The 18,735-nt window shown below is 44.8% G+C and overlaps 2 protein-coding genes across 8 annotated transcripts in view; both read left to right on the forward strand.

The window, feature by feature from the left end:
* LOC119390669 (gastrula zinc finger protein XlCGF57.1-like) overlaps positions 1 to 17,081 on the forward strand; it is a 691,222-nt gene extending 674,141 nt beyond the window's left edge. The window contains exon 5 of the transcript XR_007415951.1: positions 10,447 to 17,081. The gene's annotated coding sequence lies outside the window, so the exon portion shown is untranslated. The remainder of the gene's footprint in view (positions 1 to 10,446) is intronic.
* LOC119390677 (gastrula zinc finger protein XlCGF57.1) overlaps positions 1 to 18,735 on the forward strand; it is a 963,551-nt gene that overhangs the window by 527,891 nt on the left and 416,925 nt on the right. For 3 of the 7 annotated variants that reach the window (XM_037658330.2, XM_049415116.1, XM_049415115.1), the window contains exon 4: positions 8,638 to 10,453. The exons of the other annotated variants lie outside the window; for them this stretch is intronic. In XM_037658330.2, coding sequence (XP_037514258.1) covers positions 8,638 to 10,028 — 1,391 coding nt within the window. In that variant the 3' untranslated portion in view covers positions 10,029 to 10,453. Of the gene's footprint in view, positions 1 to 8,637; positions 10,454 to 18,735 lie in introns of those variants that run through there. 7 annotated transcript variants of the gene reach the window in all.

Below are 18,735 nucleotides of genomic sequence, written 5' to 3' on the forward strand. Positions count from 1 at the left end.
TCATTGAGGTCATAGCTGAACGCAACTTTAGACATAATATCTACCCCGAATTCAATTGTATTATAAAGGGGTGTGTACTTCCAGGACACGCCGGCAATTGCATTCTATAATTCTATAATAAGACCAACAAAAACAATGTGCTGTGTGTCTCTGTATTCAGTGTTATAACGATGCCCAGTGTGCTATAGCACAGATATATAGCACGGTTCATCATCAGAAAAAACTAAGGATATGTACCGGGGATACTTGAGTGTGGCTAAACGATGTAATTAAGTGTTCCAATCCAACGGGCTCCATTCCAACTGCCATGCTCGCCCTTGCCAGGTGGTTGTCACCCTACTGGCGCATATGGTGTCACACCAGTCACTCCCAAGTGATTAAAATTATCCATGATTGAAGAGAGAAAGATAAAGGAAAGACAGGGAGGTTAACCAGAGGAAGCCTCCGGTTTGCTACCCTGTACTTGGGAAGGGGAAATGGGGTGAACAAGAATGAAAGAAAAGAAGAGTTTGTGACGACACCAGGCAACAAAAAAAAAAAAAAAACCGAACCAAGTCATGACCGTAGCACCGTCCAAGTACTACATTTTCTGCCAACAGTCACAGTTTGTCATTTAGTCGGGTTGCTTAGAGATACCACAGCACCCTCAGAGCGGCTTGTGTTGAAGACCTGGTAGGCCAGTGCCCTAGGATTTTGTTGTTTGAGAGAGGGTGGTGTTCCAGCTGGCGTGGTGCGCCTGACAGGGTCGCAGATCTCGAAGACCATGCATTTGGCAATCGTATGCCATCCTACGTGAACAGACAAGGCAGGGAATGCGTGCATTGTGACGAGGCCGCCGAGTCACTTTGTATTCATCTCATTTTAGTGCCCTCAGCTACTGGCCTCTGAAAAACATTATGGCCACGCGTTACAACCTACAGACATCGACAAGCAAGTGCACTCGTGAGCGCTGTGCAACCAACCAAAGCAACGCAGTGCAACGACACTTCCTTTATATCACCTGCACGAAAGAGAGAGATCAAAACTTCTTAGAATGCAGCTGAAAAGTGATCAATATTTGTAAAGAAAACTGCAGGTTTTGGGGTGGCACAGCGTTCGAATATATCTGATGTTTCACTGTGCAGGTGTTCAATATACGTGTGTACCAGCCCTATACTTCTGCATGGGATGTTCAAGGGGATTTCTCAACGGTTCGATATAGCCAATAATTCAAAAAATCGAGTTTCATATATCGGGGATCGACTGTAACCGCGGCCCGAAATAACTGCGTACTTGGCCGATGTGACCATGCTGCTGCAATAATTTTGGAATAAATGCATTAATAAGCTGTGGGGGATAAAACAACTACTTCAGCTGGTGTCGGTTTCTAACTGTGCCTCGCTAACCTCTTCCGCCGCTCAGAGTGGTGGCATAGTCCGTCCTCGTTACTGCTCCAAATTGGCAACATAACACTACATCAGTGATTACTTCATTGGCATACAGCCATTGACAGAGGCAGGCTTCCTCCACATGTTGGTTGTGTCACTTCCTCGCATGCGGCACAGTGGGTAAGAGCGGTGGGAGACATTGGCGAGTGAAACAAATATACGACAGGCGCGATACTGCACAGCCATAATAGCATCACCACGTGACCAAGGTGCAATTTTCTAGTGCAGAGGACCAATTGAGCCGGTCTATCCTACCTAATGTTGCTAATGGGTGGCATTAGGTCACTTCGCAGCAGAGGAGGACAGTTCTGGGACAAGCTGCAGAAATGCAGGAGAGGGTCGTGGGAATTGTTTTCTCAAACAGAGTGCAGTGACGGGAATGCTGCTACAATTGCTCCAATGTGCTACATTTAGTTGAAGCTTCGACATCCACGCTACAAATGACAGAAACTGCTGTAATGTTGCTCCAATATTAGGCCTTCAACATTCCATGAAACAGTAAAAACAGCCTTGCGCAAATTCGGAGGCTACAAGCAAGAGAACTTGTGCTCCGTGCCAGATAGTGGTTGTCACCACCCTATGTGAAGTGTGCCATTACTTCTGCCTTTCTCAAGGTAGAAGTGATGCTGTGGGAAGCTCCCCGTGATACTCAGATTTAGTGTGCATTCGTGCGTAATTCTGTACATTGGACGATTTCACATTTTCGCTGGCATTTGTAGTTTCTACGTATCGCTCCCAAAAGTTTGCAAAGTAAAGTACAATAGCTCTGCGCATTTGTACCACTGGCGTAGCCTTTGTGGAAGTGAAGCAACAGCCAGTAATTTGACAGCTTTGTTCAAGGCTGGCAGATGTCTTTTTTTTTTTTGCACCATCTTGCATGCATTATGTTCGAAGAAACAAGCAGCACCTCATGCAGAAGTCACCATTATGATTTGGTTTAACAGAAGTCTTGTGAATTTATTCACAACAAGAAACCAGCGGAAAAAATAACTGACAGCAGAGAAGAAGAACCAGACAGGACAAACGCTCGACTTAAATGTTTACTAAAGAAAGCCCGCACACCCACGCACGTGAACCAGCAGCGCATGTGCAATCAGGTCATTGGAGCCGTGTCAAAGCTGCACACCTCACACTGCAAAGCCATAAAACGTGCCAGTGTGGTACAAACAGCACATTGTCATGAAACACCAAAACATCAATGCCGTATGCTCCAGTATTGTGACAGCTTCGTTCCTGGTTGGCACATTTTCTGTTTTGCACCATCTTGCTTGCGTTGGAAGGAACTAGCAACACCTCATGCAGCAGTCACCACTGTGCATTGGTTAAAACAGAAGTCTTGTGAGTTTGTTTTATCAGAGAGAGCGCCTGCACAACTTTATATGGAGTCGGTAGTGGTGCTGCAGTTTAGCGTGACTAGCTTTGGAAAAGTAATCAGCTATTTAAATTCAAAAATTGTTTCAGAGCAAGCAGTCCTTGCACTAAACAAACTTTTTCTTTCTGGCGAAAACATCAAATTATCTCTTCAGCATGTTGAGGATAGCTACTTTCTATTCTGTGGTATCTCAAAACGAACGGAAACACCACACTTCTCACTTATAGTGATTGCTTGCACAATAACAGAGAGGGCCTCACATTTTTTATTACCACGATTGTCCGCCGGCATACCGGTGCAGCACACAATGCAGCACACAATATGAAAGGTGTGTCTGTCGGCAAAAAACCGCGTGCACGCTAGTTCAACCGTTTCACCACAGGCGCCTGCACTAGCTTCAATTAACTTAATTAGGGGACAATTTGAAATATGTGATTCATTAAAATAGCGGATATTTCAACACAGTCATCTGCAGTTTATTGAAATTGCAGATATGTTTCCTTATACTTAAGTTGAAATATCTGGTGTTCTATGAACGTGTCGTGAAAAGATGAGTATAGTGCATTATACATGCCGAGTTGTAACTGTATTTTTTCTGTTACATTCCTGCAGCCCTAAGGAACAATAAATGAAAACGTGCTCAAGGTTTGTTTTTTTTTGTCACATGTCAGGCATACTAGGTGGTGCCTAGGCAACTATAGGTATACTAGGTTGATATATTTTTCAGTGATACGAATTTTGTAACTCGACAAGATTCGCATCGAGATTCTACTGTAGTCTGCACACATATAGTGTGCTAAAATGAATAAAAAAGTACTGACTGCGTTGGTTTGGTTTGCTGGACATTCGTATCGCACATGCTGCTGCATCACACTACCACAGCTCTTCAGTTCTATATTTCCTGCCAAATAAGGTGCGCCTGTTTGTTTTGCCCTATGTATACGTAGAGCTTGTCTTTAAGAAAAGGTAACTAGTTTTGTCAAATTAATTACTGAAGAAGTAGTTGTACAAGGGCTTTCTAACGTTCAAGCCTGACTGATACCAAGTGTAAAAGTATATTTGGGTGTACTCTGTCGCTTGTGCTCATTTAAGAATCATCTGTGTCCTCTTGTAGATGGTTGTATTCCTCCTAATTAATAACCTAAAACTTGCATGCCTTGGATATTACCAGAAGGGCATTGCGACAGCCTCTTTTTTCAAATCATTTACCATTTTACACTTATGTTGCGGCCTAATCCATTTTCAGCTTGGGATTGTGATGGTGGTGTGACCATGTCTAGACCGCTAGTTCATATTTGTGAAATATGTAAAATGGACTATCAACTTTCTGCCATCTTAGTCGATCTAAATTGGGAATCAAATCATGGATTTCATTGCAATCTTTAAATTTCAATCATCAAAGTGGAGAAACTGTGCTTGTCTTTCAAGGGACTGGTTCACAATAGCTATTTATCAGTGCTGGGCAGTATCGAAGATACATGTATCTTAGATACTATCTTAGATACTCTATGAGTATCTTGTGTCTGTATCGCGATACATCTCGAAAGATGAGTATCTGTATCTGTATTTCCGATACATTCGATAATGTATCGTGTATGTTAAGATACAAGATACTTCTATCGCAACACAATCGTGCAAAACAATAATCACTGGCCAAGTTCCACTTCTCAAGCTGATACTGGTGCCACTAAGCCACCTGAACAGGTCTAAGGGCTGTGACGCAATTTTATTTTTCCGCCAGAGTCCTCCAGTGAGGGCAGAAGATGAGGAAGACAAGCACGCGGACGTCTACGCCCGGCCCACGTACCTTTTCTTTTCTCGATTTTTTTTTTTTGCTTTTTAGTTGCGCCAGTGCCGCGACACTTGCTCTTAGCCACTGCCTACGCCGCGTACTCCACTGCGTGCAGCGTCTATCGTGCAAATGCTGATGTTGCTACAGTGTCGTTATTGAAGATTCTCTTGCATCTTGCTCCGTAACGAAATGTGATGCGTGCAAGAATGGGGTTGCTTTGTGTCTCGTGGATTTTACATATCAGCGATTTGAAGGATCTCATGGATGTAAGGCTTGACTTGCATGCAATGAATTAACTTATATGCAAATAAGATACGCAAACAACTATAGCACCACTGGTACTGATGCTAGATCTAATAGAGCAATCGTTTACCTAACAGAAAATATCTTGGCGTACCGTATTTTTCACTTCATGCTACATTTATTCAAAGAATTTATGAAATCATAGCTTGATTATTAGCACAAATGCTTTTTTGCTGTCATTTTGCATCCCCTACATTACCTAGGTCTCTGTTCTGTTCTTCTGGTCTGGTCACTGCAGTATGTCTTTTGTAACGCATTCCCAGAATAAGATCTCGGCTTTATTCTTCTAACTGTCTGCTTTATATTTCTACTACTGTTTACCCATTTACACGTTGTCAAGGCGATTTTGAAAACAAATATATAATTATGTAGGCGTCCCCTGAGTTACAGTACAAAGCATTCTGCTTATATCGCTTAGGAAAACAGCGAAACTGAGTTTGCATTATAATGGAAATCATTAGGAGCCGTCTTAAAGATGTTAGGAAGGGGATTCAAGAAACGTTGTTTTACTGAATGCTCCGTTTTACTCATGAGCGTCTCAACGAGCTGTTTCAGGCAATTTCCCATACGCACTGAATTTTCTATTGTCTTAATAGGTAAGTTGACGATACTTCATGCTCATAGCTATTAAGGGCACTGTCTGTATTGTGTTTCTGTACTCATTCAATGTGAATGTTTGATACAGAGCCACCTCTATATTTTACTTATGTTAGTTTTCCTGTTTTAGGCCTTCTTAAATATTTTTCATATTACTAATTGCCACCTAATGGGAGCTATAAGCGGCGATAGCGCGAACAACGGCGGTGTCCTTCCACACTTTGTGCAACTATACAATACGTCTGAGACGTCTCTGTGTTGCACATGTTTTCTCGTTGAAAAAAAATTGCTAAAAGATTACACGTTAATGAGTATATCAACAAAGAATCCTTTACGCCACCAGATAAGTAGAATATGAAAATTCATTGCTGTTTTACGTCATCTACGTATACACCAAGGGTCTCAAACTCCGCTTATAAACAGCGGGCCATAGTCGCGAAATTTAATTCGAAGCGCCGGGACAGTGAAGATGGTAGGAAAGAGTTTGAACAAAATGAAGTTGCCATTCGAAAGGAAGCCTTTCCCATGCCTCATATATAGGTCATTTCTGAAGGGAATTAGGAGTCAGGATTAGAGAAACATCGATACCGATGTGCACAACGACTGAATTCTGGACGCGGATTCTGAAATATATTTTTGTTCCACAGTTATGTTTCAGGACATCGTGACCACATGTTCCTCACGAAAGGAAAGCTTGAGACCTGTCATGTCTGTGTAGCTCATGAACATACTTATCTAGAAAATAAAGACAAATGGGACGAAGATGGTCATGTGTGCGGGCGGGCCCGCTAGCGAAAAGTCTCAAACCCCTAGTATACACCATGCGTCCCACCCCCCCCCCACCCCCCAAAAAAAAGTCGCCACCAGCGTTGTTGCTGCTGTACGCCTGTCCGGATATATGGTATTGTGCACACTGTCTTTTACGGACTAGGTAAAAGTCCACACCGGCATTTGCGCCGTCGCACGAAGGCTTCTCATAAAAGTTATTGTGATTATATGACAATCCGCTAGCTGGTCGGCAAGCTTAGCAGCGACTCTCATTAATTGCAAAAATGACAAGCAAGAACCGCTGTCAGCGAACTGTATAAAGAGTTGTCCTGTGAAAAAGCGAAAACAAACCGCAATAAGTTGTTTTGGAAGGAAACTAATGTACTTTGAGCAAGAAGGGCAAAACCTTTAGATACTAACAGACATTTCATTGAAGTGAAACAAAATAGGTTGCAGTTAGGAAACTTTCAAAAAGACATTTTCGTGCATAGGCGTTCGCTGCTACATTATATGGATCTATAATTACAAATTAGAGAATGTATCGAAGTATCTTAAGATACAATTGCCAAGTATCGTATCGGATACAATTATTGCGGCAGTATCTTGTATCTGTATCTCCAATACTTCTTGCATGAGTATCTTGTATCGCGATACAATTTCAAAGTATCTTTGCCCAGCCCTGATATTTATTGATGCATATTGTTGTTTTTATGTGCCTGTGATGACAAAAAGAGTTTTCTAGATAAGTTACCGCAATGTTGAGTAGTGGCACTTTGATTTTACACTGGAAGATGTAAATAATGATCCGTAAACTTAATCGCTATCTGGTGAATCAGTGACTGTATTTCCTGGTATCATTATGCTTTCATTGACGCAGTATAGAGACAGTAGTCGAAATGTGTAGACTGTGATAGAAATATAAACAGTTCCTTTTGTCATGCGCATTAATGTACCTGTATCTCTTACCACCAAATACGTGATGCCACTGTAACTCTTACAAGTGTTTATTTTCATTTGCGTTCTTCATATCATTCTAACTTCTTTTACTCATATTTTATTTATTATAGTTGATGTGTTGGAACATAAAGTGGGTCTTTTGCTCTGCAGTGTTTTATTCATATTTCTATTGCTTAATGTTTATTATTGCATGCACCAAAATCTTTCACTCTTTAGATATAGCACCGGAATGCCGTGTAAATCAAGTTCTGTTTTTGGCACCTGCTGTTCACATGTGTTAAAGGGACACTAAAGGCAAATATTAAGTCGACGTTGATTGTTGAAATAGCGGTCCAGAAACCTTGTAGTGCTGCTTTTATGCCAAGGAAGTGCTTATTTTGAAATAAAATCACGTTTTAGTGGTCCACATTGCGTTAGCGCACTTCAAATCACCCGCCTGAAATCCGACTTTCATGCGTCACTGCTGCCGTGCCCAACGTTGCCCACCTTTACTGCGCGGCCGCCGACACTAGTAGCAGCAAAGCGAAAGTAGCGGGACCCACAGCAGCAACAACGGCCATCGAAGCCATCGAAGCTTGCCGCAATCGCCGCAATGGATGTGGACAGAACTTGACAACGAGACATTGGCTTGCGACGCTGGGCTCCAATTCAGCGACTTGAGCCCCGATGAACGCAGTATGCTGCTGACGGCTCGTAGTGCCGGCTCCGTTGCATGCGCCATTTGTCGAACTTTCTGTCAGAGCGACTTTCACGAGCGCGCAAAACACACGCGGCAGTAAGCGATACCGAAATTACCACTGAGACGCGACCGCGTGAGCGAAGCAGGGCGCTGGGCGAAGCGCAGTTCGGCGAAAACGGAACCTCTGAACCACGCGCGCCGTTCCTCATGGCAATGCCACAGAGGTTCTTTTTTCCATGAATCAAACGGAAACGAACAAACAGCATTTTATTACGTCTTTTGATGCACGGAAGGTTCCTTTTTTTATTGCTGCTAGTTTGATTACTAGTGATTTATTCTAGGCAGACTCTCATACGTCATCGGGATCACTTCGAAAATGTCCCACTCGTGGCGCTCATCATGTGATACATTTAGCTTAATTTCTCGGTAAGTAGGGCACTGCTGTTCATAATATTGCCGTTTTAGAAGTTGTCATACATTGAGCTTTCACTCTGACATAAATTGTTATTTGCCTTTAGTGTCCCTTTAACCATAGCTTTCATGTGCAGCAAGATGTTAATTTTCGTGAAATGTACTGGGTCAGTGTGCTGTTGCCATAAGAGTAGCCTTGGTTTTGGTGAGACCAGGTGATCATCTACTTAACTTTCATGTAGAGCAACCATTGTGTATTGTCTCCTGTTGCAATCCAGTTCTCTGTGGCACATAATTTGGATTGCTTTTTTTGCTCTCGATGGCTTTGCAGGTTCCTCGTTTGTTGAGTCACTGGAGCAGTCTTCCTCACTGGCATCTGTACAAGGTCAAAGGCATTCCTGCGAACAGGGCAACTGTGTGACCCCGAAGATGTCAACTATGAACAGAGACCTTCGGAAACATATGGACAAGCCCACCTTACAGTGCCACTTGTGTCCAGCTGCATTCGTTCACTATTCCAAGCTCTTGGCTCATGTGCGCAACCACACAGGAGAGTGCCTTTTTTCCTGTGTCTACTGCAATGCATCATTTGTGACGAAAAGCCATCTTGGAGAGCACATTCGCATTCACACTAGAGAGCATCGCTGTGTACACTGCTATGCATCGTTTGTGATGGAAACCCACCTTGTTGAGCATTTGCGCATTCACACTGGAGAGCATCCCTTTTCTTGTGTCCACTGCAGTGCATCCTTTTCGCGGAAAGACTCCCTCAGTGACCACATGCGTACTCACACAGGAGAGCGTCCCTTTTCCTGTGACCACTGCAATGCATCCTTTTTACGGAAAGGCACCCTCAATGACCACATGCGCACGCACACAGGAGAGCGTCCCTTTTCATGTGTCCACTGCAATGCATCCTTTGCACAGAAAGGCACCCTCAATGACCACATGCGCGCTCACACAGGAGAGCGTCGCTTTTCCTGTGACCAGTGCAATGCATCCTTTTTACGGAAACGCAATCTCAATGACCACATGCGCACTCACACAGGAGAGCGTCCCTTTTCATGTGTCCACTGCAATGCATCCTTTGCACAGAAAGGCACCCTCAATGACCACATGCGCTCTCACACAGGAGAGCGTCGCTTTTCCTGTGACTACTGCAATGCATCCTTTTCACGGAAAGGCACCCTCAATGACCACATGCGCACTCACACAGGAGAGCGTCCCTTTCCATGTGTCCACTGTGATGCATCATTTGTGATGAAATCCCACCTTGTTAAACACATGCGCATTCACACTGGAGAGCGTCCCTTCTCCTGTGTCCACTGTAATGCATCCTTCACGCAAAAAAGCATACTCATTGAGCACATTCGCATTCACACAGGAGAGCGTCCCTTTTCGTGTATCCACTGCAATGCATCCTTTTCACGAAAAGGCAGCCTCAATGACCACATGCGCAGTCACACAGGAGAGCGTCCCTTTTCCTGTGTCCTCTGCAATGCATCGTATTCGCGGAAAGACTCTCTCAAAAACCACATGCGTACTCATACAGGAGAGCGTCCCTTTTCCTGTATCCACTGCAATGCATCCTTTTCGCGGAAAGACTTTCTCAAAGACCACATGCGTACTCACACAGGAGAGCGTCCCTTTTCCTGTGTCCACTGCAGTGCATCCTTTTCGCGGAAGGACAAACTCAATGACCACATGCGCACTCACACATGAGAGCGTCTGTTTTCCTGTGTCCACTGTAATGCATCCTTTTTGCAGAAATGCCACCTCGTGAGACACATCCGTATGCACAAAGGAGAGCGCCCCTTTTTCTGTGTCCACTGCAATGCATCGTTTGTGATGAAAGTCCACCGACCACATGCGCATTCACACCAAAGGGCGTCCCTTCTCCTGTGTCCACTGTAGTGCATCCCTTGTGTAGAAATTCAACCTCATGAGACATATCCGTACTCCCACAGAAGAGCATCCCTTTTCCCGTGTCCACTGCAATGCATCGTTTGTGATGGAACACTACGTCGTTCAGCACATCCGTACTCACACCGGACAGCATCCCTAGTCCTGTGTCCACTGCCATGCATCATCTTCTCAAAAGTACAAGCTCACGGACCACATGTCCCGTGATCATAGAAAGGCGAAGCCATAAACGAGTTTGAGGCCTAAAGGCTTCCCTTAAAGAAGGGGCGGTCTAGCAGGGACGGCGGAGTTTGTTGATTAAGGGAGACAGTGAACTTGGTTTAAGGTGAGGAAAGACACTTGGTTTGGCAACTCACTAGCGAGAATGGGACGTAGGCATGGTAGGGAAGAGAAGTAGAAGAGAGTGGGAAGCAGAGGCCAGCTTTTCGTAGGTTTTGGTTTTATTGCCAGTGCAGCTGGGCACCCACTAGTTTTCCTAATGGGCAGAGAAGGTACCCCAGCCTGGCGTTCAGTGTTGTGAGTATTCATTTCTCGTGAATGTGGCTTCTTCTTTCCTTAACTTCTTTCACTTTCGTTTCTCCTTTCGCCAACGACGTTGAGCCATGCTCCTTTATGGCTTGCAGAAGTACACGTTTTATTCTAAATCACTGCTACTTGAGTATTGACACTAATGAGCTCCAGGACGGCTTAACTCTCCTTCAGAAGAAACTAGTGAGTGTCCACAGGCACTGGGAATCATACCTTGCGCCTCGCACTTTGGAAGCAGACCCTCTGAACACTTCATCATATCTGGATTATTAGAAGTGAATGCAATGGAGGAAGGTGCGCAGGCAAAATATTAAAAAAAAAGGCCTTTTTTTTTTTGCACTTTGTGAAGTGTCCCCTGTGCGTATATTTTTAGATCTCCAGTGTTCAGATATAAAGTAAATGTAAAAAGAAAATAGCTCATGCTCAGGATAGGAAATAAAAAAGCTTACAGACTACACCACTTTACACCCTTAAAGGGGAACTCCGGGGATTTTGGATATTCATCGATTTCAATTAAACTTTCAACATAATCTGACGGAGGAGAGATGATGGTTTAATGGATATTTACAACAGTGAAGTGGCAGCCAAACAAGATGGCTGAGAAACCCCACGCGCAAGCACTTCTCGCTCACTCGTCGTCTTCATCTTCGGAGAGCACCGCGCTAGCTCATGTCCATGACGCACAGTGACAATATGTTCTCTTCAGTATCCTGATATGTGCCAAATTATACAACCGTAAGTCACTTGGTTTTTTTAGAAAACAAAATTTAAAATTGTTAGCCAATTCCGGAATCACGCCTGTTAACGCGGGTCACCCTTTGTATGTGACGTAATTAACGTGCCCACTCTTTTCCGACCCCGTATCGCCCAGCAGATGGTCGCAGCGCGCGCTTTCTTCTACGAGGTGGCGACGACGCGAGCAAAGTTTGGCTTTGTTAGCTGCATAGTGTCGTAGTCGTCATTGACATCGGGTCTTACAGTAAGCACGCACAATATTGAGCAACGAGGAGATCGATGCGGGGCATGTGAGCTACTTCATGCGCCGGCGGGTAGAAATCAAAAGGCGATGCTTCCGCGCGTCGTCACTGGTAAGTTGAGACAGGCTGGCGCAGCTTGATTTCGCGTCGGATAACATCGCCAGCTTGCTTTTTGCGTGATAGAAGAAGCGCGTGTGCTATGTCACGGCCGGTCTGGAGGCGCTCGCTCGCCAGGAAGCGAGCGCGCGCCTCCAGACCGGCCGTGGCTATGTTTACACCCTGGCCAGCCGTGGTAGCGTGTAGCGTATTTCGTGATGTCATCGCATACCCAGCACGGAGCAGCTCAGCTCCGTTTCGGTATCGTCTCATCGTTTATTGCTTTTTTAAAATTACTGACTAGTCTCTCAGCGAAATGAACCACCCTAGCTGTTACAGGACTGTTAATACTGTTTGAAAATGGCATTATCTCAGTATGGTCGAAAATGCACCGGAGTTCCCCTTTAAGGATGTCTTATCGCGTCTATCACTAACGCCCTTACACTCTACACTCTAGAATAAAGGCGCTTTCACGAATCGAAACACCAGTATCAAACACTTGCAATTGTCTAAACATCCTTATCACTGCAAAGCAAAAGAATAATTCAAGGCTACCACTTTGAGAACATTCTCTTACACAGGCAACGTAGGATATAAAATTGCACAGACGCATACGGACATACACACCAACATAGCAAGGTAAAGAGCAACATAGAGAGATTGTGCTACACAGCCATGTACCGATCAGCCATAAAGAGAGCGATAAAGGAAGCCTACGTTATGATTCATTGTTCTTTAACAGCAAAAAGTTAATTTATGTTGAGTCATCAGGTTCAGTTATACAATCAGGCTGACAGTGAAGCAGCTGTACCACAATAAAAGTGCTGCTTGGGAATTGCAGAAGCATTACAAATAAGGTTGACGACCTTGCTCACCTTATGAACATGACTCTGTTGTACTTGAACCCGAGTTGTGGTTGAACAGCAAAAATAGTGACAGCGAAATCTGTCCCTTAAATTGTACGGCTTATTGGAGAGATCAGGATAGGCACGGCGCAGGTGTTTTCACATTAGTGAAAGAGAAATTTATGCTAAAATGTTACAAATTCACACGGAAACAAACGAATCTCGTTCAAGTTGTGTTTCCAAAATAGACTGCGTTATTTTTTGTTTCTTTTTATAGGCCACCAGGTAGCAAAGTTAGAGTAATGAACAACTTGAATGAGGAAATTGATGCAGTAAATGATGATCACGTAATACTTGGAGGTGATTTTAACCTGCCTGAAGTCTGAAATCCATTGGGCTCAAGAACATACTAATTCTCTCGTTAATAGTTGTTCGCGGAAGGAATTGCTCAAGATGTGTTGCTGTTTCTCGCTCATCAAGTTGTGCAACCTACAAGAGGGAATAATGTGCTTATTTATTGCTTGGTGATTTGCCTCTTGAGGACCAGCACACGCATACAAGTGATCATAGCACTGTGCTTTGCGAGCTCAACTTGGATCATGTTAGAGTTACAGATAGCAGAGCAAGGTAAGTACATAGTTGTAACCACGCAAATATTGTTTTACAATAACAGAAGCACTTGACCGTTATTATGATATTTTTGAGGCACTGTCACATACGTTTGATGTAGAAGATATGAGGGTGAGGTTTAAAACTAAACTGTTCAAATTACGGAAGCAACATGTGCTTTCACGGCTGATCACAGTCCGATGGAGCATAATAATATTTAGGTCTCAAAACCACGATTTGATTACGAGGGACACTGAAGTGGCGGGCTCTGGACATTTCAACCAGCTGGTGTTCTTTAACATGCACCTAAATATTAGTTCACGGGCCTCTACCATTATACCCCCCAACGAAAGGCGGCCGCCGAGGCCGAGATTCTATCCCTCGACCACCGGGGCGGCAGTCGAGCACCATATTCATTAGACCACCACGGCGGGTAGCCCGACGCAGCCGATGTAAGCCTTGGTTTACAAAAGACGCGCAAAGATTAATTCGTGGGAAACGGAATGCATACAATGAAGTAAAAAAAAAAGATGTGAGGGTGAGGCAAAAGCAAAATTGCAAGTACTTGCGGCTAAAATCAGTGATGCCACATGAAAGGCTAAAGGTGTTTACATTGAAACCCCAAATTTAGAATAAAAGATTGGCCAGAAAAATTGTGGCAAAGCTTAAAAAAAATAGAAAAGATGATCTAGCAATGTTGAACATTGAAGAAAACTGCATGTTTTTTAACTGAATTGAATTGAATTGTGTTTATTCACAACAAGGTTGCGAGGATGACCAGGCAAAAAAGCTGCATTGAGCAGCTTGAGGGGAACCTGGCCACGTCGGAAGGCCAAGCGCTTTATCTTGTTTTTAGAGCGCAGCTCCTAGGCGCCCGTTCCTGCGTTGAGCGGTGTCGCCGTTGTCTTCGCCAGTCAAGTGGCGTAACCGATAGACATGAAAAAATAAAATCAGAAAAAAATACTTGGGATAAAATGGGATTTGAAGCCGGGCCCTATTCATGGCAGTCGAGTATTCTACCACAGAGCCAGGCTGGTGCTTAAAACTCGTTTGCAAAAAGACCCTATATAGGCGTCATGTCGGGCAAGGAATCGCATTAACCTACGTAATATAGTGTGGCAGAAAAGTAAAGTAACAACCAGTCATCGCAAAATGCTAACTGCGGAACAAGTGTGTGGTTTAATGCTTCCCATCCACTGCAAAGTGCTCAGCCATAATTCTTCATTGTCTTCAGCCACATGCCGCATCAACAAAGTGCACGTAACACCTTACAGATGTGTAGCGGGTACATCGCTGATCCGCAGAAAGAAGAATAATGGCGTAGTGGATGCTGTTCTACTTCACAAAAATTATTATTCATGGCGTAGTCGATAGCTTGCGGAAAGCCAAAACTTCAAACACAGTGGCCTTGCCCCAACACGAAGCTGCACTCAGAATTCGCATTAGGCAGTGTCGTAATCGTCGGTGAATTTTTTTACATGAGTATTTTATACTCATGCACAAACGCTAGCGAATATTCGTAAAAAACTTTGTTACTAAGCAAAAGGTTGTGTTTAGTCTGCATTGAAGGAAAGCCTTTTTTTTTAAAGGTTACTCTACAAAAGCTAGTGGCCCAAATGAAATACCGCATGCCTTCTTGTCATCATGTGCGCACTCAGTTGTAAAATATTTTTGTCTTTTTTGCTAAATCATTAGAGAAGGGTCGTCTACCTCTCGATTGTAAAAAGGCAAATATTGTACATTCACAAATCTGTGCCGCAAAGCTTGGTTTTAAACTATCGTCCTGTTTCATTAAGTAGTACGAAACGCAAAGTGCTAGCACATGTTTTTTGCTAGCATATTTAAAAATATTAATGAGAACTATCTGCTAAACAGCTGCCAGCATGTCTTCCGCTTCCAATCTTGTGTCGTGCAACTTACTGAATAGACTCGTTACCTGGGAAGTGCATTGGACAAAGACAGTACAATATATTTCATAATTTCAAGAAAGCCCTTCATGTGATGCACATTGATTTATTAATTGAAAACTTTTCATGGTATGGTATTGACAGTACTGTAACTTATTGGATACAGAATCTTGAGTTTAGGCGCCTGGGGGTTGTCATTAATGGAGATAAAGCGGGTGAGGCTGACGTAACGTCAGGAGTACCGCAAGGGTCAATACTTGGCCTATTCCTGTTTTTGATCTATGGGAGTAAGTTTTAGTATTTTTTTGCTCATGTTCACAGATAAATGTGCATAGTACAGTATAGAGTTTTTAATGACCCAAATGATTGTACAACTTTGCAGTGTGACATACTGGTTTACACAGTGGTGTCCAACATGGCACATAACCTTAATGTAAAAAAAACAGTGCATATGTTTTTCTAGAAGAAAGGTGACACAGTTTCAGTCTAATTATTGCATTAATTGAATGCAACTATTGACTGGGTCAGAGTTTATTTGGAGGTGCAGTTCAGCACTGATTTATCATCGACAGGACACGTTGGTCACGTTTCTGCCAAAGTATCCCGCGTCCTAGGTTATATGAAAAGGAATGCTAAGCAATTTCCAAACAAGGCAATGGCTCTAAACTATCTTTCCAGTATTCGATACTACTTGAATACACTAGCGCGGATTGGGATCCCTGGACCCAAATAAACTTAGGTGAGCTGGAAAGAATTCTGAGTAGTGCTGTGGAGTTTGTATTTGGAAATTATTCAAGAAAGTTCGGTGTAACTAGCAAAAAAATATAGGTGTGACACGCTGCCGAAATGCTTATTTCATGAATTGAATTATTTCCATGATATCTACCTTTCATGAAGAGGCATTGATTGCACAGAGTATTTGCATGAGCCTGACTATATGTCTACGAGGGAGTATCACAAACTAAAAGTGAGGGAAACATTTTGTAAAACTAACACGTTTAGGAAGTCATTTTCCCCAATACAATTAGTTAGAAATTGGTTACCAAGTGATATCGTGAATATAACTTCAAAGGATTTGTTTGTCAGTCTGTCCATGATGTACTAGTATAGGCATGAACATATTGTGCTATTTCATTCTGTATAACCTGTATATGTTTTTTTTTCTTTATGTAATTCCTCCCCATTGTAATACCAATGAATGCGCCGTGGTTGCTTTTGTAAGTAAATAATCTGGTATATATAACCCTGATATTTTAACCTGGCGTTCAGTGCCGGTGAGGATATCATGCACTGTTATGCTTAAGTAAACAATAAACATTCACAGAAAACGTGGAAACTCGTCGTGCGACGTGCGCTTTCAGGTAGCTTTAAAACGGACAGACATGTTAGTATAAACTTTCCTAATCATCCTATTAAGGCCACAGGTGTTTTTGCAACTCGTAACACCTCTTGCTCCTTAAGGGTGCTTTAAGTAAAACCTTAATGCTTACGCAAACCAGAAGGCTATTCGGGGAAGGAAAAGCACATTAGACCCTAATGTTTCAAAATTGTACAGCAAAAAAGTGTTGTGTGTGCTTAAACCTCCTTTAAAGGTGCAACCTTAATGAAAACCAGGAGATAATGAAGCCAAGGAAGTATGGGGGACATAGAATCTGTGAAGAAAATTTCTTCGCATCTGTGTCACATCCTTCAGCCTTGTGGTGCACATGTGAGCGCCCCGTTACAAAGGGGACGCTCATAGCATCCATCCATCAAACCATCGCAGGATAACCACCATGAAACGGGCATGCACCACTAGATGCATGCATAGCTACATTGGGGGGTGGGGGTGATGTTTAGGCGACTTTTTTTTGTCTTGTGAGGCACTGGCTGGACACAGTGCCAATGCTAGAGTCACCAAGGATACTGGGAGAGTGTCCAAAGGGGTGGCTCCCGTGGGGGCCTTATTGCAGTGAACTGCCGCGCCCGACCCGTGGGCTTTATGCACTTGAGAAGTGCGCGAAAGGCGAGGGGCGTCTGCTAAGCGCTGTAGTTCTTTAGATGCGAAGCAGCTTATATATGGCGGAGTTCAGTCCGGTGGTGGTGGTGGTGTGCAGCGTGATCACCCTTACTGCGCATGCGCATCCTCCTCCTCCTGCTCTTCTCTCCTACGCCTCCCCACCCCCCCCCTCGTGCGCCTCATTCTCTCCTACGCAACGCCATGATGAGCGCCAGCGAGCGAAGGCCACGCATACTGCAGTGGAACTGCCGCTCCCTGCGTCGCCGTTCAGCAGAGCTCGCAGTGATTCTTCCCTTGCGCGATTACGACGTCCTTGCTTTGCAGGAGACGTATGTTCGCGTGGAGGATGTTTCGCTGCCCGGCTACACCGGCTACAGCAGTTCCACGCAGTGTGCGCTGGCTGAGTGCAATAGTGCGCCGTGCTGTGACACCGCCCACCCGCCCGGGAAGCCGCGCGCCGGTTTGTACATTCGTGACGCACTCGCTCGCGCTTGTCCCCACAGATCATTTATGCTGTGGGACGAGTGAGTGCGTTGCTGCCACGGTCCGTGTTGACGGCGTGGACACTTCCGTCGCGAGTGTTTAATGTGCGCCCAGTCGTCGCGGCCAGCTGCGCGTTTGTGCCGCGCCTTGTCGCCGTGCTCGCGCGTGACCACGTACTGTGTAGAGACTTCAGTGCGTCAGCAGGGGTTGCCGTACCACGGATGCGCGCGGTAGGGACCTATGCGACGCGATCAGTTCGGTGAGACTCCTTGTACTAAACTCCGGGGAACCCACCTTCATCCGTCGCAGTGCGGTCTCGACAGTGATTGACCTGGCGCTGGTGTCAGAGCGCTGCTCCTACGAGTGGAAACGCCACTCTGACACTGCTGGTTCTGATCACTACCCGATCACACTCCTTCCGTGCCACCCCAGCCGTGGTGCTGTTCGTGAATACAGTGTTGTACGGTGGCCACTGTTCCGTGACCTGTGCGCGAGCGTGCAGAGCAGTGATGATTTCTTTTCGCGCATCGCGGACTGTGCTGAGCGTGCCACAACGCGCTGTGTTGTTCCCGCCGGCACACCCTGCCCTGACAAGTACACTGTACCTGACATCAAGCTGCTCAACCTCCGCGCAGTGCGCCAGCGAGCACAGCGGCGGGCGCTGCGCTCCTCGGTCCCCGGCGCATGGATAGAGTACAACCGACTCGACACTGTGTGTCGGCGGCATGCGCAGCGGCTACGCGACCGCAGCTGGACGGGCGTCTGTTCCTCTCTGAGTGACCCACGCCGACGCCGCCGCGGCTGGCCCATCATGCGCGTCCTGATAAACCCGAAAGTGTCGCGCTGCCCAGTGCTCGCCTTGCTTGCTTGCTTGATCCTCTTCTACTGGCTCTTACCCACAAAGGGGGTTGGCCATGAAACCGGCGGTAAACATTACATGGAAATTTGGAATTTAGACAAAAGTAATTGAATGAATCCGTAGCCGTTGCGCAGGGCATCACTTCTTCTTCTGTGGTTATTAAGGAAAGGGGAAAAAAAGGCGCCTAATTTCTTGTAGGGGTG

The sequence above is a fragment of the Rhipicephalus sanguineus genome, chromosome 4 (genome assembly GCF_013339695.2).
Source record: "Rhipicephalus sanguineus isolate Rsan-2018 chromosome 4, BIME_Rsan_1.4, whole genome shotgun sequence".
In the NCBI taxonomy this organism is placed as follows: domain Eukaryota; kingdom Metazoa; phylum Arthropoda; class Arachnida; order Ixodida; family Ixodidae; genus Rhipicephalus; species Rhipicephalus sanguineus.